This window comes from Alosa pseudoharengus, unplaced genomic scaffold (assembly GCF_046254945.1).
Source record: "Alosa pseudoharengus isolate Yale_2024_CS ecotype anadromous, Long Island Sound unplaced genomic scaffold, YU_APseudo_1.1 YU_APseudo_1.1_scf_12, whole genome shotgun sequence".
Classification (NCBI taxonomy): domain Eukaryota; kingdom Metazoa; phylum Chordata; class Actinopteri; order Clupeiformes; family Clupeidae; genus Alosa; species Alosa pseudoharengus.
In genome coordinates, this window is record NW_027468587.1 from 19,351,374 (window position 1) to 19,373,348 (window position 21,975).

The following is a 21,975-nucleotide window of genomic DNA, read 5'->3' on the forward strand; positions in this document are numbered from 1 at the left end:
TTGTCAGATATTGAAGTGATGCACTCCAGTTCAGCTCCCACTAGAGCCAGCCTTCCTTACCAGCCTGTCAAGTCGCCAAGCATCCTTCTTTCTTTTAGAAAGTCTCTGCCTACACACACCCTATTAAAACATGAAAATTGCAGCTTTCCGATTGCTGGTGCACTTTGTAGGCCTACGGTCCTCTGGAAATGGGCCCTTATTAGCCCTAGTTCTAAATGTTTACTTGGCAATGCAAAACGCATAAATGTAGTTAAGAGTTCCTGATAGGCTTGTATTGTCGTAAGTCGCTTTGGACAAAACGCCAAACATCTTTTGATCATGACTAGCCTACACTGCAAAATCAGTCTGGAAGCCCACCTCTTGTGCTGTGGAAAAAGAATACTATACAAGGCAACATGCTGGCTGATGTCTGTTATCTGGAAAGCCTCATACTGTTTGTACTGCGCCCGTAAGGTATTCATTCCATCGCTGCTCTTCCACAGCCACAAATCAATAGGCCTACCCTCTCTTTATAAGTTCCCCATCTCATGCAAGCAGGTGAGGTAGGCTTACAATAAAGATGACAAGGGATAGGCTAGCTTACTATTATCAACAAAATCAATTAATAAATGTAGGCCTACTAATGGCCATTTTAAGAAATTACGCAAATGCCAAAATTCTTGATTCCGGTTCAGCCTACACTGCAGTGACCTTGTACGACCACCGGGGTTCGCAAAGTTGCAGTAAAGTAGCAGTGACAAACTGTTATAACCAGAAAACACACACCTATTCTCAAGTCCAGAGCAGCACCTACTGACATGGGATAACAGTGCCACCGGATCGATGACAAACGCCATAGGTCTGCGCGTCATCAATTTCACCGTTCTTGGATCAGCTGCCATGGAGATTTCCCGTCACAGCAACCTCAGAGGTGAGGTAGGCTAACCTACACCAACTGCAGCATAGTTTCTTTAACAGACATTTCACAGATTGTGTCAAACCTCTATGTTTTCGTTTTCTAATGGAACTGCGTGGTGCTGAAATAAGCGCTTCCTGGTTGCTAATGAAGAAACAGCAAAAGCTGGTTTCATACCTTTAACTTGTGGAATAGGCTAATTCATGTTAATGTTATAGACACAGGTTACCATTCAAGTGACATGAAGACCTGAAACACATCAACTCCATTGACACTGTGTGAGCCACTAGCCCATGAGATTAGTAAAATAGGCTACTATTTCTAAAAGGACATCGCCCCGCATACATTCCCATGACACGAAGACTGGCGTTCAAAGGGTGTGTGTCCTCTGTTGTGGAATTTGTAGGCTACAAGCCCCCTGTAGATGCTTCGACTGCACAGTCTGAGAGAAGAGAGAGGTTAGACCGGTCCTGTAACTGCAAAGAAACCGGGAAATGGGTGTTTGAAAACGAACATGATTTCTTCTTGCGTTTAGATTTCATCAAGGATTAACAGGAAAGTGAATGATTATGGAATCCGATCCATGAAGGAACTGCATCAAACAACGGATACATTTACTGCATTTCATCAAACACCAGTTACAAGTTACAAGTTACGGTGGGTGAGTTGTTTTAGGCTATAGCCTATGTCAAACCTACAGTTTCTAAAAGTTTTGTTCAGTTCATTTTCACACTCAGAAATAGCAGATTCTGTAGCTTAGGCTAGGCCTATTGATTATTAAAGGATTAGCCATAAAGTTGCACTTTTGTGCAAAAGTAAATTGCGCTGCTCTTATTTCTTTATTGTATGTGCCTTCTTATTTACTTTTTATATTGTTTACTTATGTTATGTTTGTCTGTGGACTTAATTGGTAAAATATGTCTAGTCTCCACCGTGGGATAGTGGAAAACGTATATTCAATCTCTTTGTATGTCTTGACATGCGAAGAAATTGACAATAAAGCAGACTTTGACTTTGACTAAAGTAAAGTAGCCTATATAGCCTAATTTGATCTTTATTGTTCAACACACAAACCCTTTAAGGAACTTATGTTTTTGCAGAAATCGTAGGCTATGTCACTTTTGAATCAGTGACCAGTTTGACTGGTTACTCAGGTGGTCACTGTTTTTCAGCCATCCCACTCTCTGCACTCTCTCTTTCTCTGTGGGCCCCTACATTGCCACCATTGTCTGTCATCAGCAGTTCTCCACTGCAAATCTGTTGCATGACATACTATCCCATTTTTCATATTGTCCTTGACACAAATGGCATCTTAAGGCCTACCTCACCACAAGGCAAACTCACACACACACACACAGAGAGACAGAGAGGGAGAGAAAGTTCTGACATTCTTCTTTTATTGATATCCATTCAGTGTGGTTATGACATGACAATGACAAATGTACACAGTCCAATGATGTGGCAAGCATCTGTAGGTTACAGTTTACTGATCGTAGTTTCGATGAAACTCTGTGTCACTTGACAAGAATCCTTGAATTTCTCCCCCAATTTTTCTCGACACCCCCCCCCCCCCCCCTTATTTATAGTTTTTCTAGACGTTCTACAGTACGGATACTCACCACTGCCTACTAATAAGCCCTGCTTATTCTTCCCGTCTCTCCCTCTATCTCTCTCTCTCTCTCCCCTCAACTGTTTTCTCTGGGACATTCGGTTGTCTGTGATGCTAGTGTTCGGCATCTTTTGTGTGTGTGTGTGTGTGTGGCGTGCCTCCCTGCTACGCTGACAACCGTGTCGGGGTGTTTGCTGATAAACGGGGACTCTTCCTGCTCTCCCAATGGCCTGAGTAAATATTTACTGATACAGATTCTGCTCTTTCTCTGCTGGATGCCTGGTGGGAGGGGATGGAGAGGCCTAATGTACACGTTCACACACACACACACACACACATTATGCACATGCTTACACACTTACAGGGCCACATGTACATCTTTGCTTACTCTTTACGCAACACATCACTCTCACATAATGACACATTCTTTTTCCATGTACACGTAAATCCCCCCCACCACACACACACACACACACACACACACACACAGACACACACACATGTATACACATTCATACAAGCAAAGGGACTGAGTTTGTCTTTTGTGCTTTCTGGCTCCCAAACACACCTGCTCTTGCCGCTGATGTCATAATGACCCTTTTGAACTGATAGTGTCCATTGTTTTGCTTTTCATTTCCCTTGTATGGTTGTTGACTTACTCTTGTATTTCACACAGGATGGTCAGGGCTTGCAGTTTCTCCTGAGCAGTTTAGGGGAATTCATGAAACTATTCATGAATTCATGAGATGGTGCCTGCAATGACGATCAGAAAAGGTGGAATAACCAATACATGGGATGTTTTTAATGTTAGGATCTCGAGACAGATATGTGGAAATCAGGATAAAAATGGTGGTGAATTAGGCGTAAACTTGCTATCTTCCTGCATGCTCACCTCAGTGGGGGTTAGGCGGGGTCCAACAATGAGCTGTTGTTTGAGTTACAATAGAATCGCCCAGCAGAGTTTATTTAGGTCCAATCTGCTTTCATCATCAGATGGAATTCCGAAGGCACCACTGAATAAATGTTTGTTCTGAACAGGACTGAAAAGCATGTGGATGTTTGCAACTGGGCTACTGTTTATGCATGTGTTTGCATGTTTTAATTACTGTTGTAAATAATGTTATGCACGTTGATGTTTTGCAGTCCATGTGGCTGGAGTGGAGATAGCAGGAGCAGTCTGCCATGGCTCTGATTAAACTTCAGAATGTGGAGGACTTTTATGAAATTGGAGATATGTTGGGCAGGTCAGTCGCAAAACAGAACAGAACATTCAGATTTTCAAATACCTATTAGGATAACTTCTAAATGAACGGTTGTCATATATGAACAAAATTCACAGAGAGATTCTGATCAGATTAAGAGGACACAAAGCATACCTCTTCTGAGAACTTTGTTTTGATGTCAGACACAATTAAGTTCACACACCAACAATCACAGGACCATTGTGCAGTTTAACCACAGATGTGTTTTAGCCAAATATATGTTGCATCTGTAGGCTATTCATTCTTAAGCAAATGTATTTGAAATATTTTAAGTCCTATGGCTTTAAAACCTTTTACTAAAGATATTGAGAGCAGAGAGCTGCTCAATCTCCCTGGCTAATTATAGACACTATAAACACTGAAAACAACTGCAGCTGAACAAATTAATATAAAGCCCAGTCTCCTTTTCTACCACTGTGTTTGACTAAACATATAGTTAAGTCATCAAATGTAATATGTGAAACACAGACCAACTTGTTGTTCAGCAAACAAGCAAATGCAAGAGTAAACTGAAGCCTTCCTCTCATCTTTTCTCTCTCTCTCGCTCTCTCTCTGCGGTGGTCCATCAGTGGGCACTATGGGCAGGTGCGGGTGGTGCACGAGCGGTCGACGGGCACTCGCTGGGCGGGTAAGTTCCTGAAGCTGCGGCGGAGCGTGAGCAGCCGGCTTGGCCTTGAGAGGAAGAGCGTGGAGCAGGAAGTGGAGATCCTGCAGGCGCTGCAGCACTCTAACATCATGGCCCTCCGCGACGTGTTTGAGAGCAAGGCCGAGGTGGTGCTCATTGTGGAACTGTGAGTGGGCACCTGAACCGATTTGTTTACTGTGTCTGTCTGTCTGTCTGTCTGTCTGTATATATGTATGTTTCAGAGTTGTGCTTTGCTTGCACATCTTAAGTGACCAGTGTAGTGTGTGTGTATATGCGTGTGTGTTTTTGTGTAAATAAAAGAGTTGTCACATGCTGCGCTGACTGGTCAGTCAATAGAGAATTAGATGTCATCTGTTTGCAATACTGCATTCTGCACCTCTATATTTATAGGGCCCAAGCTCCTACAAGGCCAGCCACCATGTGACCTGAACTATTAGATTAGCACTGAAGTTGATTGAGGGGATTACATGGCCAATTGTACTGTCTGTGAGTCACAGTGTTGGCCGGTAAACAGCCTGGATGGAGGTGGCATTTTCCACTGGGGAAGCTATGGGCTGCAGGCGTGATACACACAAGCTATGTAACCAGAGAAAGATAGGCGGACTATTTCAAAGTTCAGGTCTTGACCACAGTCTCCCTTTGTCTGAGCATCTCTTTTGTCTGCCTCCTGTGTGTGTGTGGGTGCATGCTTGTTACATGCTCAGAGATTAAATGAATCCGAAGATCCGAAGTGGCTTCAGTTCACTCATATTTGTTCTCTCGTTCTACTACTACAATTTTTCTAGTGAAAAACTATTAGGTTTTATTTATCTAAACATGCAATCCTAGACAAGACTTGTTTTGGATTCCTCCTTCTAATCTGAGGTCTGCAGCAGTTTTATTTACTGTTTTATTTAATAACATGACATCATAGAATGTAAATGCGTCTCTTTTGAGATACTCATCTTTAATGCATTACATTTCTCTTGAGGTCTGGAAATAGTTTGAAAAATTTGTCATCTGTCATGTGTATAAACTAGTGCATATACTGTATTATAAGCCGTTTCTTTTTTAAGCAGATTTGGAAAAAATCATCAATAAATGCTATAAACCTAAACATATTGGATAACTAATTGGCTGTTTGAAACATTTTCTCTAAAGTATTATCCATTTCTTGCTGTCTTTCCTTTAGCGTAATTTACTGCTCTGTCCTTTCTCTTCTTTTTTTCTTCTTCCCTCCTGTAATGTTGGCTAAACTACATACAGCTGCTGAGAACTAACAAGCAGCCCACTGAAAATGTTGCAGTAAATAATCTGAAACCAGAGATTTAAAATAACTGTGAGATACAAATCTTTGAAATGGTCCTATCGTTTCTCTCAGTGCAGATACAGTGTAGTTTATGACATATCAGCCATCATGTCTTCAGAAATGTAATACCTCCCCCATACAATGGTGGGACATAGTGTACTTGACACTAAGCCACTAGCTTTGCTTTCTCACAGCCCTTTTTATCTCTCCCGCTCTCTCTATCTATATCTTCCTCTCTCTCTCCCTCTCTTTCTCTCTCCCTCGCTCTATCTATATCTTCCTCTCTCTCTCCCTCTCTCTCTCTCTCTTAATCTCTCCTGTCCCTCCCCTGTTGACCCCTGGTCTTTGTGTTTCTTCATGCTTGTCTGCCTGGCTTCTCTCATCCCCCTGTGCAGGATCAACGGGGGCGAGCTGTTTGATTTCATCGCTGAGAAGGAGAACCTTTCCGAGAACGAGGCGATCGAGTTTATGAAGCAGATTGTAAAGGGTGTAGGCTTCATGCATAGTAAACACATTGCCCATTTTGACCTCAAGGTGAGAGGATGTGCAACTTGTATTTGTTTTCGGTAGTCATCAGAAACTAAGATAGAATCACGTATGAAAACCATTCGAGATGTTTAGTTTTTTATTTCACAAGACAAAAAGAAGCATCTAAAGAAATATACAACACCAAAGGTCTTGTTTTTGTGAATCGCCTCCCGCTTTTGTTGCAAATTGGAGAGCTGGTAGACTGTACCCTGTCTGTACCTTGTCTGTCACTGGTGTAACTGTCACAGTATCATATTGTTGAGAGTGGTGAGAGCATGAAGTCACACCATTGCTAACATTCAAAATATGCCTTTAGACATTTAAACACATCTGGGTCACATTACCAACTGATCTCTGCAGTTAGTTATCACTAGCACTACCCCAAATGCTTTCTATTATTTGCCAGATTGTCTGTTGTAAGATGGCGTGATTCATATTACATCTCTGTAAACAAAATAATTTATTTTTTGTCACTATTTAGCCCCTAGAGAGGTCCTTGCTATGCATCAGATGTTCAACATGAATGCCAAGGGAGATGCATGTTGTTATACTGCCTGTCAGAATTGGCTCAAAACTTTGCACTGTTCTATTTGTTGTGCATGCTGTATGTAGCCAGAGAACATCATGCTGTCAGAGAAGGAGCAGGAACACCCTCACATCAAGATCATAGATTTTGGCCTTGCCCATCGATTCACCCCAGGGGAGGAGTACAAGAGTCTCTGTGGAACTCCACAATATATAGGTAATTATATAGAGCAAAGAGCAGGTTTCGCTTCTCTCTCTCTCTCTCTCTCTCTGTCTGTCTGTCTCTATCTGTTTGTCTTTGTCTGTATGTGTGGTGTGTGTGTGTGTGTTTTGGGCTGGAAAGAGTTAAGCGTGTGTGCATGAGTCTGAGATCTGGGGAGTGATTTTGGTATGTGTGGCTTATTCTGTGGGGGAGTGGAACAGAAAATATGTGTGTGTAACCCAGTTGGCTATTTCCAGATGCACGTCTCTGTGCATTTTTGTGTATGCAGACGTGTGACACTCACTTTAGTTTGTGAAACCATTGCAGGTTGCCATAGAGATGTGTGTGGTCTAGCTCTGAGCAGGATGTGGTCTAGGGCTTGAGAGAGGTTAGCATGGACAGGCGTGTAGCATTCTATCGCTGTCCAAACATGATAAGCCAAAAAACACTCTCATGATACAGCACTGACACTGATATAAAGATTCCTATCACAATGCGGCTGCAAGGTAACAAATAGGTATGACAAATGTACCATATGGGAGCCATATATTTCACTCTGTCTGACTGAAAAGTTGTGTATTCGAGCTCTTGGCTGACCTCTGTCCTAGCTTCTGCTTTGGGTTTGTCTTGTTATATAAGTGATTTGGAGGAACTGTGTGTGTCTTCACTTCCTCCAACAGGACCCGAGGTGATCAACTTTGAGCCCTTGAGCACAGCAGCGGATATGTGGTAAGGTTCTGAGGCCGTGTACAAAACACACTATAGAAACACCCCCACACCTCTCTATTGTCTAATTCCCCTCTCCAAGTACTACAGTACACACTTCTCATATTACTTTGGAGCTTGCTTGAGCTCTCTGCTTTAACCACAGGATACCCTAGACTTAAAAAACTGTAAAATGGGAAGTATAAAGGTGTCATATACTGTACATATATATTACATCTATATACCTATATATTATAGGTATATATACATGTAAATTATATATAGGTTTATATATATATATATATATATATATAGGTATTTATATACATATTACATGTATATATACCTCTATATATATAAACCTATATTTATCCAGCTATACACTGAACATTATTAATCTCTATTGTATACACAATCATATTCTACCTGCACTTGGTATTTAATGCTTCTTTTGGATGTCAACTGCATTTCATTGGCTCTGTACCTGTACTCTGCTAAATGACAATAACTGCATATTACATGTATATATACCTATATATATATAAACCTATATTTATCCACCTATACACTGAACATTATTAATCTCTATTGTATACACAACCATATTCTACCTGCACTTGGTATTTAATGCTTCTTTTGGATGTCAACTGCATTTCATTGGCTCTGTACCTGTACTCTGCTAAATGACAATAAAGTTGAATATAATCGAATCTAATTAGAGTCATTCACCATATCCTTATCTGGTAACATTTTATTTTAATGTGTCGCTGTTACAGTGTACCTACCTAATTAGGTACAGTGGTACAACCTGTGTAACAACATGTACTATCAGGTACTATCATTGTACTTGCATTATGTATTTGTGGGTACCTACATATAGTTGTTACATTGTAATACTGAGTGCTTTTACAAAACTTTGCTAATTTGCCTACATTTTCATCAGAGGCAAAGAGCTGACCTGAGACCTGCTGGATGGGGTAAATCTGCCCATGATAGATTTGATATACAAACCATTCTTAGCTCCAGTCAAGGCCTCATTGTCTTCAGTGTACATGTAACAGCTGTGCTGCTACAACCTTGTTACTCTTTGATACAGTGGAATAAACCTATTAAGTGTACCAGTTAATTACTTACATGTGACATGTATGTTGTGTCTTCGATGTCTTGGAACAGGTCTACTAATTCACTACATAGTACATATATCAGCTGTGTTGGTACACACGTATTGCTCTTTGATACAGTGGCATAAACCCATTAAAATGAAGTGTACCAGTTAAGTACTTACAATTACATATTACATGTATGTTGTGTCATTGGTGTCTTGGAACATGTCTGCCATTACCCTACATACTGTAGTACATGTATCAACTGTGTTGGTACACATTTATTACTCTTTTGATACAGTGGAATAAACCCATTAAAATAAAGTGTACCAGTTAAGTAGTTACATGTACATATTATATACATCCTGTCAATGATGTCATGCATCCTGTAATTGATGTGTTGAAACGTGTCTGCTGTTACACCACACAGTACATGTGAATTAGTAGACCTGTTCCAAGACGTCGAAGACATAACATACATGTCATATGTACATGTAAGTAATTAACTAGTACACTTAATAGGTTTATTCCACTGTATCAAAGAGTAACAAGGTTGTAGCAGCACAGCTGTTACATGTACACTGAAGATAATGAGGCCTTGACTGGAGCTAAGAGTGGTTTGTATATCAAATTATCATGGCCAGATTTACCCCATCCAGCAGGTCTCAGGTCAGCTCTTTGCCTCTGATGAAAATTTAGGCAAATTGGCAGAGTTTTGTAAAAGCACTCAGTATTACAATGTAACAACTATATGTAGGTACCCACAAATACATAATACAAGTACCTGATAGTACATGTTGTTACACAGGTTGTACCACTGTACCTAATTAGGTAGGTACACTGTAATAGTGACACAGTAAAATAAAGTGTTACCCCTTATCTTGAGCATGAAATAGACCTGTGAAATGTAGGAGTTTGTTTCATCATTCAAAATGTTTTCTTATTTTTCAGGAGCCTTGGAGTGGTAACATACATTTTGTAAGTATCCACACACTTGAGCTGCCACGTGGCCAATCATTGAAATACATATCAACATACTTGTGCAGCTCTACCATCTCCTGTGTGATTTATTTCCACAGACTGAGTGGCATGTCACCTTTCCAAGGGGATACTGACGAGGAGACACTAAGAAACATAGTGGCGATGAACTATGAGTTTGAAGAACAGTACTTCAGTGAGACTAGTGCCATGGCCAAAGACTTTATTGAGAAGTTGCTGGTCAGGGACCCAAGGTATTTTCATTTGTACCCCTCTGTTTACCTGCCATTGTCCTCTTTTATGGCCTGTGCATATTACTCAATTTTTTTGTCTTTCAAAATGGTCTTTTACGATTGACTATGTCAGACTATGCGATCAGAGAACCGCAAATTCTTGTTGCGTCTTGCAAGATCATGCAGCCTATGGTGCACGTCACGGGAGTCGTAGGAGAATCCCAAAAAAAGTCTGACATGCTACACTTTTGGTCATGGAGTCGTGGAACATCGCACACAATAAATCGCTGGTTGTTGAATATGTCACATTACAAGATGCATTCCTCCTTAGCCGTCATTCCCTACCTATCATATTCGGGCACAACCATGGAAATTTGTTGGCTACGACAAAATCGTGGCAAAATTTAATGTAATCTGCACAGGCCATTACCCCTTTCAAACAGACCTTGAAAAACATTTATTGATTGTGTATAGTGTGTAGGTGTCCTACATGAATGCTTCCTACTAGAGGTCGACCGATATGGTTTTTTTTCTATATATATATTATATATAGAGATGCAGGTATACCTACACATTTAAGTTTACATGTTAATATATAGTAGTTTAGATGCCCTTCCCTTTCATACTATATAGCTGAGTGAGGTGTATGTTGGTGTCAAACTGAAAAACAAACATACTTTGCAATCGGAGACATTGTATAAAAGATGGAAAGAAAACTATACAGGAAAAGTCAACTCCCCTTATTGTTCCTCTAAGATGTGTACAGTATATTAAATGCATTTAGACGTGATAAAAAGGCATGATAAAAAGATAAGAACTTATTTTATACATATTTTGTTGCATTTGTTAAATTTTCCAGGCCCTGATAAATGCAGCTAAAGCATACTAATTCTCAATGCAAAGAGTCAGAGTACTCTGAGTTCAAACTTACAGGTTCCCGATCATTATAGGCTAAATGTTTTTGACAGCAAAAACAACATGTAACATGAGTCTTTCAAGTGACTTTTGCTTAATAATAAATGTGATTAATGTATGCACATATTTCTACAGTGAGAGAATGACAGCAGATGAATGTCTACTCCACCCCTGGATCAAGGTGAGGAGGATCTTATATCTTGGTTGCTGTAGAGAGAAATGCTAGAACTTTTTCTTCACTTGCGTGTTGGAACCCGTGCTAGTTATTGCTTATTACAATGACTGGGACTGGACAAATATATGTACTTCCTCTCTCTCAGCCTCTGACAAGGAAGCAGGCAGCCAATAGGAGTCGTTCCTCCATCAACATGAAAAACTTCAAGAAGTTCAATGCTAGGCGGAAATGGAGGGTGAGGTTCCACTTGTTTGGGTGTTGTAAGGGGTCTCCTTTTGAGATGACCATGAGATAAGCCTGACATCTGCTGAGCAAATGTGGTATTGCACAAGAGCTCTTTGTTGCGCCATGTATAATCCTATACTAATAGTATCTATTGCAGAGATTACATTAAACATTTTTGGCATCTCAGATGGGTTCAGTCCCTGTTGTCCTGTTTTAATGTTAATCCAGTTTTCATGATCTTGGCAGGATTAAAATCTCCTGTTTTGTGGTGGTGCGGTATCTCTAACTCTGTTCTTCTTCCTCCACAGATGTCATATAACATGGTGTGGGCTTGCAATAGACTTTGTCGCTTGCAGTTACTGTGCAAGTCAAGTGCCAAAGCTGATGAAGAGTTGGTAAGAAAACCGGTTCAAGGTTGCCTGAACTGTTTGATGCTTAGTGAAGTTTAGTGTTCTGCAACTCGGAGAAGGGCTGAAGAAGCCATTTGGGAACGGCATGACTACGGCTATATACTAGATCTAAACAACTCCACTGCAGACCCCAGCCATGACATTTTCTGATTAATATTAATATTTAGATATGATTGGTTGTTTTTTGGGCTGACCCAAACCATAGAGTAATTGTTGCACAACATCGGACTGGCTACAGTCCCAGGACATTCCCAAGCTCATTAGCACAGAGATGCTTTCTAGAACAGTGGCTCTCAAACTTTTCATAATGAGGAACACCTATTTTCATTCCTAATATGAATATTATGTATTATTGACTACCATTCACAGCCACAGCTGTTCACTTTCTGCTCTGCTGCTGTTCACCGCACTACTCCCATTTGGAGCCACGATTCCAACATTTCTAAACAATCATTTTCGCTTCCTTAGCTTGCCATCACAGCTTAGCTTTTCAGCCATTTTAACCAACAGTTAAAGTAGCCTATAACCCTATTTGCTCAGATCGGCTGATTAACAAATATTTGATTTTAAAGAAAGACAAAACCTAGTTTCGATTTAATTTCAGTGATCTTATGGTTAAGAATTTTGCATCATATTTATATATTCTTAATCATTTTGTCTTTCTAAAAAAATACTCCCGACATTTCTGATGAGTTTCATAGAATTTCATTGTAATGTAATAATACGTAATTACATTATTATATGATATTATATTATATTTCCATTAATATTGTCAGCTTAAAAAATGTAGCAAGATATTTATATGTGTTAAAATAAGTAAAAGACAACAACAAACAATTCAGAAGTCAAAGAAAACAAAAGGCTTACAGAGTTTTACTATTTCTCTCTACCGAACAGAGGGGGTGTGAGAGTGACCAGGAGGATACAGAGACCAAGCCAGCATCGCTAATCCGCCGTCGCCTGAGCAGCAACTCCTAAGGATGACCACTAGAGGGAGCCACATGGCCTTACAGACTAATCTTGTCTAACAGAGACTAGATGTCTGAATGGGATGTCTGTGTTCACTGTGGCAAGCTCACTGGCTGTGTTAAACAAGTACATTTTGTCAGTGATAACTCTGTTTTCCAATAGAGCATAGCACTCTAGTTCACAGTGAAGTTATGGTAACCGTGTAAATGTTGAGTTCAGTTCAGAGATAAGAAGGAGGTTCCATTGTTGTGCTTTTAATTTCTGCGCTGTATTTTGGAGCACAGAGATAAGTTATTGGGTTGAGGAATGTCACTCTGTAAATCAACCATAGCAGTATTTCTGATAGTTTGCAGGCTCTTGTTCTGCCACTCACTGTTTCTATCTCTCTCTCTCTGACATACACACACACTCACACACACACATGCATGCAGGCACCCACGCACACACGCATGCACGCACACACACACACAGACTGTGCAAACTATTTTAGGAGTTACTTGAAGTTATTCCTCTTGATAAATGTATTTTGTACAAACAGAGAAGTACACCCTTGGCAACAGCATGGGGTTTTAAGTGAAAGCTGTTTACATAGTTTTTGTTTTTTCTCATACTCTCTACCTCGGTTAAATGACAGCCTAATGCATCAAACCAAAGCTGAGAGATCTGAGAGGTTTTTTATACAATGCAGCATGTTTGCCCTTTGCAACAAATATGACTGCTTTACAAGGGCCTAAATGAAAGCTGTATCTTGGTAACATTTCAAATTTTGTTTGCAAAAAAATATTATTTTATTATTATTAAAACAAACAAACAACAAACCTTTGAAACGTTTCAACGTGTGAGGTGATGTGTTTTGAAGACATGTTTATCATTAGCATTTTATATTTGTATTGCTGTGTAGTTTAAGTTACCTAGTTTAATACTGAATAACTGATTAAATGTTTTTTCCCAGCATCAAAATCTGGAGCTGTGTGTTTTATTCTCAGTTGTTCCTACCAAAATCTCTAAATACATACATATTAATTTTCCACATTTAGGTTATGTGTAGCCTACTTGCCACCTCCTGGATTTACACATTTTTCAATGAATATGTTCTCCAGTGGAAAAGTAGGTTTCAGATCGCTGGGTGTAGGCTAGATGTTCACTGAGCTCGCACAAGGACATTGGCACAAGATCCTCCGAGGGAGGAGAGATAGAGGTGTGACATGGTGGTTTGGAATGGCATGGCAAGCGAGGGCATCCAAGTATCCAAGGAGTCAGCATTCTTTGAGGGAGAGAGGGAGGCAAGGGAAATAATAATGCTCTCTCACTCTCTAAATTCCTAACGCTGCCCATGCGAGTGCTCTAGCAGACGACCCGCCTCGGACCTCTCTCAGTCGCCAAAGGCAGTCAGTCATCAGATCTGTTCAGTCGCGGGAGGAAGGCCGTTGCCATAGAGCGATTCACAACAGACGCAACCAAGCACAAAAAAGGGGTCTTTGATAGGCTAAATGTGAGTATGATCTCATAATTTAAAAATTAACCTGTCAACGAGATATGTGTGTGATTTATACTTGCACGTTGTCGCTGGCTGTCAAACATCAGAAAGTAGGCTATAGCCTATGTAATATAATTGGCACTGACGCGAGCACTGAGGCGCGCGACTCACACAGGCAGGCACGCACAAACTCACAGACAAGCGAGTCAATTATCCACCGGCGAAGACATTGTAACGAAACTGGTAAGGAAACAGGATATGGTACAGAGGCGGTCAGGTAAGATACTTCAAAAAGCAAGTTGTGGGAGTGGTTGTAGTGTAGCTTTAACACACACTAGGCTCCAGATCAAATGACGAACGACTCACCTGTGGAACGGTTTCAGGTCCGAGCTTCACGAGTGAAGGTCCTTAGTGGAAAGACCTGGATGAGTCCTATTTTGACTAAACGACGCTTCTAATTCGTATTCAAAGTCGGACTAGGCTATTTTACATTTTTGCCAGTGGCTTTTGGCAGCATCTGGGAGCAGTAATACCACAGAACAGGTGAGTTGGTCTATTGTTAGAGCAACTGATATCTTGACTTGAGTCACTTGACCTAGTAGGGGGCCGTAAAAAAGATTTAGCTAACAATGAAGTTTATATGGTCCTTTTTAACATAGACATCATATTTCTCCTAATCCCCAGGCCTATAGTGTTTGTGACTTTTTATATTAAGCCTATGTCTAAAAAACCGTTGATGAAGAATTACTTCTGTAGCCTAGTAGGTTATCCCAGTCACTAACAATTGATATGGGTAGACTATAAGGATATGCCACAATAACAGTTTTAAGTATTTGAATTTTGCTTTGATTATGTTAGTTAATAGTTTACATGGGTAGATTAATTGCCGAAACCTGTTAGGCAATGACACTAACTTGTCTGTAACCGTGTCTGCAAGAGCTATAATGATAAGAGCGATTAATATTTAATGTCTTAACAAAGGCATCCAAACTCTAACACAGCCTTGGTGACTCTTCACATTATGTTTAAAAAAAGTTGATTAATTCTTTCAGTAGTCCACTCCAGTCACACAGTCACCGGGAAATATCACACATGTATTTGAATGACAAACATTTGATGTTTTGCTACAACGTCAGTTGTAGACCTAACTGTTTGGATTATGTCAGTTAATGGTCTACATGGGTATTTCCCGGAACACTACTTGTTTGGAACTGCCTGCAAGAGCCATAATGATAAGAAACCCTGGAATGCCAGTTTGTTTGCTGTGATGTTTAGTTTAACACATTGCCTAGGTCAGGTATTGGTCTATGCCAACTGTAAGAATTAAATACCAGAAGTATTGTAAGTAAGTTGATAATGCACTTTTCGGAGAAGTGACATGGTAGGGTGTGAGGTCATGCACTAGCCCATGTTACTCCTTCGGCCCTACCTGTTTGTCTCATGTTGTTTACATTCCTTTCTGGTTTGTTGCCTGTGACCCCAAAGTGAAAATGCGGGGGAGGAGGGAAGGACAATTCATGCCTCTGGTCTGGTCTAAATTTAAGCCTGCCCACAAGAAATTAGTTGTTTGCTTACTAGTGCTTACTTGGTGTCCAACGCCCAGTTTCCAGCTTGCGCACAAACTCTTTGTTTACCTTTTTGTCTTGAATAACCAGTGTTTCATTCCCTTCTTTGAGAGTTGAATAAAACGTTTATGGCAAGGAATGTAAACCTTGTCCCTATGTGTTTTGAAAGGAAGATAGGCCTACTGAAGAGGGGAAAGTCAGTATTATGTAAATAAATTAATAGAGGGATGCCATATGGTTGATTGTGCAAAGTGAGATGCAAAGTGATATCCTGAACTTGTACCACAGAGAGGATCCTGAAGTGGTCTGATGACATTCCATCATGCACATGATCCTAATGGCACATGTATATTTTAGCATTTATCTGTGATCAGATCCACCTTGAAGATTGTCACATATACTTTTCTTTCGTTCTTTATCTATTCATTGCTTTTCTCCCTTTCTTCACTTTGATATTGTTTTCCTAGTGTCTACATAATCACATACACACCCAGCTCATGTCTACACCCCTCCCACACACACACACACACACACACACACACACACACACACACACACACACACACACACACACACACACACACACACACAAACACAGGCACGCACACACAAATAGACATGCAGGCTAAGGCATGCACTCCCAACATAAATCCCCCTCCCACACACCCACACACACACACACGTACACACGTGTAGACCCACCCACAGACATGCATCTCATACGTCCCAGCCCCACACACGCGTACATGTATGCACACAGGAGAAGAATTCTATGTCCATGGAGGTGTTTACTCCCTCTCTCTCTCTGTGATGGAGACCATGTGTCTGCTGTCAGTGCAGGGCCTCTCTCTGGACGCTGGTGTCATCCGGAGCTGGAGGAACTCTCTGCCTTATCTGAGTTCTCCAATCCTAATGGGCCTCTCACAGGCGGCGTAACATATAGTGCTGGGTACAGCTGGGTGTGGGGTACTTACTACAGTGTACTGTAGTGGTTTGGAGTGTGGTTCTTTATCTCATGGAGACATATGATTTCTTTCCTCTCCTCATTTCTTCGCTTTCTTTCACTGTCTATTTGTCTCCATTATGTATGTCTACAGGTACCTCTCCCCCTTTCTTTTTTGTATAGTCATAGCTGGAGGCTATTCTTATGTCTGTTTTTTTTTTTTTCTGTGGAAGACCTGTGGATGAATTGTAACCTCTCTTCATTGTCACGGAACCCACCTGAATAGCGGCCATTTATTAAACAAAATCTGTCAAGCTGAACAAGGAAGCTTATAGAGAATAATGAATGCCTCTGTAATCCAAAAGCATCCTGTGGCAGAGATAAGAAACAGGTCTTTTGTCTTTATCAGGAAACCCTGCAAGACCCTTCAAAAGAAATGGTGGCAATGACTTCGTGCCACTAGGGGGAGTGACCAGCATAACATCCAATGGGACCTGAAAACGATCCAGCTCTGATGCACATGGTGACATTTCTCTGGAGTGATTGTTGATAACCAAAAACCAGATTTTATCGCTTTCTGCAAGGGACCTAACTTCTTGAGAATGTCTTTGTTTGCACTGACATAAATACCTTGATGTAAGCTACTGTAGATGACCTTTAATGTAGGCTATCTGATGACACAGTTTCAGGTTCAGACTGACTTCCAATGGAGCACTGAGATAAATCTTTTGAAAATAAGTTTCCAAGTACACATTGATGCAAGGCTAGGCCTACCATCCACACACTGTGTAGTCATGTTGAACTGTTTCAATGTAACATCCATAATTTAAGGTATAACTAACATGATAAAGCATGTGAGTACAGACAAAGATAAAGGTATATGATCATCATAAAAGTCGCCAAGACTAATTGTAATCCCAGTGCTAGCGTTACCATGATTTGGTTTTTAATTTTCTCCCAAAACCCCTGCCATTATCTCTTCACAGATGATCGCCACACCTCCCAGTATACCAGGGTCCCCCATGCCAGTGGGTCGCTGTGTGCCCTGCCCAGCTCCTCCACCCTGCTCTCCCTGCCCCTCTCCTCCTCCTCCCGATGGTGGGGTGAAATTCAGGAGGCCCCCAACGTTGTCTCCAGGGCAGATGGACACCCTACGCAGACATAGTTGGCAACCTGGAGCCGTGTTGCTGGCCAATATGCCATGGGATCAGCGCAGGTAAATTAGACAGCAGGAGTTAGGAGTGGGACATCAAGGTGGGAATCAATGACCTGAGGACTGGAGGCTTCTCAAACATTAGTTCTTGACTGATCTGGTCTGGCAAAAATATTTTTGATATTTTAGTCAATGGACAATTAAAGGAATGCCAATGGCTCACACACACACACACACACACACACACACACACACACACACACACACACACACACACACACACACACACACACACACACACACACACACACACACACACACACACACACAGAATAGACAGCTAGAGGACTGTGAGGGGCAGTTCACTGAATTTGACCAAAAGTGTACTGTGTTAAGCTGATGATGCATGGGGCAACATTTTGAGCAATGTTGCTGGGCAATGTTCCTTGTTTTTGTGGTTCTGGCATGTTCCCATTGATATTGGGCAACAATATCTTTCCTGGTAAACTTTAATCATCAGTAGGCAAATGATCATCCAATCAGAATAAATGGAACCGATTATGTGGTTGCCCAGCAACATTGCTCGAAAAGTTGCCTACGTATCAGAATCAGACCCTTAAGTTGTGCCTGGTAGTAATTAACTACATTGAGTCATTGATCTAGTTCCCTCAGGGTGTTAAGCACTTTTTGAATGTAGGTTTCTGGCAAACTGTAGAGAGCTGTGTCACTAAATGCTAATTATGAAAGAGGAATAGTGATAACAAAGCTGAAACTTTGAACTGATGGCTTTATTTACTCAAAGGGATTAAGAGCGGTATTTGCGGCCTTGACAGTGAAATCCTGCTTGCGCCACAGTATTTTAAATTCAGTTTTATTTACATAGTGTCAAAGCAATTAAAATTGTCTCAAGGGGTTTTACATAGCTTAGATCTAACACTGAGGTTAAGTATTTAGCATTCACAACAGTTTGTCCTCAGTCTGGTAATAGCGATGCTAACACATAAGTTTAATGACACAGAGCTGTCTACTTAAAGTTCTTGTCATGGTCTCAGAGACAGAATTATGGAGTACATAATGTACGTGGTACATAGAAGGAGCTCATACCTTTCTTCTGGTGTGTGAGACCTGCTTTAGTCTCTGTTTGATTCTCTTCAGATGTTTCCTTGCTTGTCACCAGGTTCCTGTCGCAGATATATACTGTACATATGCTTGCATCCTTCTGCTCTGCTGTGGGAGAATGGTGTTGAACTCACAAGCTTGCTCTCTTTCTCCCCCTGTGTCCCTCTCTCTTTCTCTGTCTCTCTGAGCATATTTTCATAGGGCTTTATCTGTGGTGTGCTCCCAGCAACAGTCCGAGCTCTTTATCACCAGAGCTGCCATGCCTTTGTTCTTATCAGTGCTGTTTTAGGTGGCCTGGGAAGACCTCTGTTTTCCCTGATTGTCTAATCACTTTTGTTCTCTCCCTATATCTGGCTCTCACCCTTTGACAGCCAGTATTGGCTGTGAAGAGTAGCATGCTTACAGGCCTCTTCTCTCTCTCTCTCTCTCTCTCTCTCTCTCTCTCTCTCTTCCTCTCTCTCTCTCTCTGTCACCTAGAGTCATCACTACTTCCTGTATCACAGTTCCCCTCTCGGGTATGAGTGGGTCTCTTTTTCACTTTTATACTCTCTCTCTGAGTGGCAGACACTCGACTGAGTGAATTATGAGGGACTAAGACATGCTTGCTGACTGTAAGACATGCTTGCTGACGAGACAAGGAGAGACTGTGGCCTGGTGCAGAGAGCTTGGGTGAAGTACAGGTTTGAGAAATGTATGTTCAAGTTAAGTCTTTATCGTCGATTGCACATGCTCAAGTTCTAGTTTCGGTGTTGGATGTTCAGAAATGGAATCTACTGCTGGTTCATCATGTACTGTTCCGGCCGCTAAATGTTTACTTATGGCTTTATTGTTAAGTGTAACTATGGTCTTATTAATGTTGAATTTTTATCTGCTTATTATGTCAACTTTGCTGTTTGGATTGAGTTGAGTATATGAAAACAAGATGAAGTAATAGAAGTATGACTTTAAGTATGGAAGAATGATATCAAAGTAAAATAGAGTTAAATACAGAGGAACACAGAGCATGAAAGACAGAGAAAAACGTGTGTGTGTGTGTGTGTGTGTGTGTGTGTGTGTGTGTGTGTGTGTGTGTGTGTGTGTGTGTGTGTGTGTGTGTGTGTGTGTTAAACAATAAGAGAGAAAAGACATACTGAATCAAGGCCTCTGGCTTTTTCTGTGGTTTCCTTCGCGTGTCTATGTGTATTACTGAGAGATAGAGGGGGAGATGTGGGTGCCTATTGTGTACTCATCTCAGAGTCTACACACACTGTCATTGCAACATTGAGGCTCATTGTGACGGGTGGCTGTGTGCTACCATTGTACTGTCGTCTCTCTAGCCAATCCCATGTCCCAGCCGTCAGTCAGTCTATGTCGTCATTGTGCATCTCCCGAAGTGAATCTCTTTTGGGTTGTTAGTGCTCGACCAAAAGTGCAGCCTTGAATTATCACAATGGAACTGAATCTAAGATGTGTTGTTTTGTACGCAATACTGGTGGTTTTAGCTGTGATTGGAGGATATGCTCTGGGATTTTTCTTCATGTTTATCCTCGCTTTACTGCCATTTGTGACCATTGGGATGTTGGGGATTTTGGCTATAGCCATCACGCTGATTGTTGCGTTTGGAGTGGTCATACCTTTACGCAAGCGTCGAACAGTTGTTATCAGTGTAATCACTGCAGGTGAGTCAAGGACTATCTAGTAGGGTTAAGCCAGATCTTGTCAAACAGGTTCCAGGTTGGTAAGGCACAGATTTCTTTCCATACACGCTTGTTAATTTATTGTCAATTCTCTGTGAGTGCTCAACGGTTTAACTGTTCTTTTTTTTCCCCCTCTCTTTGCATCTTTTCTTCTGCAATCATGTCTTTTCATTCTGTCCATCTCCTTGTCTTTCTCTCCTCCTCATCTCCTCCTCTTTCCTCCCTGTACTCTCCCGTGGTGTAGCCTGAGTATGGAGAATCTGGACCCCGTGGACATGGAAAGGCTGTTGTTTGGGGCTCTGGGGGGGCGGGACCCCCGCCGGGCCCCCATCACCCACTACACCCAGGTCGAGTCCCTCCTGTCACTCACTGAGGAGGAGGCAGGCTCACAGCCACAGATCTTCCCTCTATTGGAGGTGAGATAAAGGTCAAAGGTTAAATGTGGTAGGGAGTAGGAGGTGTGCCCCCAATGAGTTTCCTGATAAGGAGAGAGTCATAGGTAGATAGCATAAAAGATTTGAATGGTGTAGTCCAGTCAAGTGTGAGCAATATTTGCATTCATATGGGTGTGAGCATTTCAGGTTGTGTATGTGCGTGCGTCAATTCAATTTGTGGTCACTGTTTGACACCTTCAGCAACTGATAGTGACACCTCAGGTGTTAAATTTAACTCTCACTCTGAACAGAAGTTGTTGCGGGTTGGGAGAGCGTGATAGATTGTAAGTAGCAGTTAATTTTACTGTGTCCATGCTTGCGATTGAGAGAGTATCCTATGGGTGTGATGATACTTGAGAGAATGTGAATATAGGATAACGATGGTTGGATCAAGTTAAGCTTATTGATTTTGTATTCAATCAAAATGATGCATCTCAGGTTTGTGTGTATGTGTGTGTTAAGACAAACATGGGTAGGGTGTGTCTAGACAGAGATGCATTGATGAGTGTTTCAGGAGTGGGATCTCAGATTTTAGTACTTTTTAGGACTGTGTTGTAATTATACCGCTGTGTTGCATGTGTTTCAGGCATCTCTGATGTGTGTGTTTGTGAGTGTGTGTGTGTGTGAGAGAGAGTGTGTGTGTGCGTGTGTGTGTACGTGTGTGTGTGTGTGTGTGTGTGTGTATGTGTGTGTGTGTGTGTGTGTGTGTGTGTGTGTGTGTGTGTGTTTGTTGTAATTATTTCATAGGTGCTGTGTTGTGTGTGTTTCAGGAGCAGGTGTCTCAGATGCAGAGTTGCAGTGCATCGGCCCCTGCCCTCTGTGTGTCTCCTAGCAAGCAGATGCCTCCTCAATACCATGTGTCAGGTACCCATTACATGTTTATGTTGATGTTTATGTTTACATTTATGGTATTTAGCATACTTACAAAGACACCAATAAC

General features: G+C 41.3%; 2 protein-coding genes across 12 annotated transcripts in view; both read left to right on the forward strand.

Moving 5' to 3' along the window:
• The first annotated feature begins 776 nt into the window (after positions 1-776).
• LOC143119113 (death-associated protein kinase 2-like) lies at positions 777-13,622 on the forward strand. Of its 4 annotated transcripts, none has more exons than XM_076280381.1 (13): positions 777-915; positions 1,431-1,552; positions 3,648-3,748; positions 4,336-4,557; positions 6,096-6,234; positions 6,841-6,970; positions 7,636-7,684; positions 9,715-9,741; positions 9,843-9,995; positions 11,025-11,070; positions 11,210-11,299; positions 11,598-11,684; positions 12,597-13,622. In XM_076280381.1, the coding sequence occupies exons 3-13, from the start codon at positions 3,687-3,689 to the stop codon at positions 12,675-12,677; spliced, it is 1,086 nt and encodes a 361-aa protein (XP_076136496.1). In that variant the 5' UTR covers positions 777-915; positions 1,431-1,552; positions 3,648-3,686; the 3' UTR covers positions 12,678-13,622. The 4 variants fall into 4 exon arrangements, with proteins under 4 accessions (XP_076136496.1, XP_076136495.1, XP_076136494.1 ...); XM_076280380.1 differs by having other exon boundaries at positions 777-910; positions 1,431-1,556; XM_076280379.1 differs by having other exon boundaries at positions 777-910.
• A 463-nt stretch (positions 13,623-14,085) lies between these two features.
• The window catches only part of arhgef2b (rho/rac guanine nucleotide exchange factor (GEF) 2b), a 53,041-nt gene continuing 45,151 nt past the window's right edge, over positions 14,086-21,975 (forward strand). The window contains exons 1-5 of one of the 8 annotated variants that reach the window (XM_076280384.1): positions 14,086-14,160; positions 17,063-17,176; positions 17,640-17,869; positions 20,846-21,017; positions 21,806-21,899. In XM_076280384.1, the coding sequence (XP_076136499.1) occupies positions 17,141-17,176; positions 17,640-17,869; positions 20,846-21,017; positions 21,806-21,899 (532 nt within the window). In that variant the 5' untranslated portion in view covers positions 14,086-14,160; positions 17,063-17,140. Of the gene's footprint in view, positions 14,161-14,443; positions 14,689-17,062; positions 17,177-17,639; positions 17,870-19,432; positions 19,617-20,845; positions 21,018-21,805; positions 21,900-21,975 lie in introns of those variants that run through there. The other 7 variants (XM_076280393.1, XM_076280385.1, XM_076280386.1 and 4 more) reach the window with 7 other exon arrangements.

What these genes read in the sequence shown, in the direction of transcription:
- LOC143119113 (XM_076280381.1), top strand. Translation starts at nt 3,687, where the DNA reads ATGGCTCTGATTAAACTTCAGAATGTGGAGGACTTTTATGAAATTGGA. An exon ending in GTGGTGCTCATTGTGGAACT is followed by an intron (nt 4,558 to 6,095) that starts GTGAGTGGGCAC and finishes CCCCCTGTGCAG; the next exon opens with GATCAACGGGGGCGAGCTGT. An exon ending in TGGAACTCCACAATATATAG is followed by an intron (nt 6,971 to 7,635) that starts GTAATTATATAG and finishes TTCCTCCAACAG; the next exon opens with GACCCGAGGTGATCAACTTT.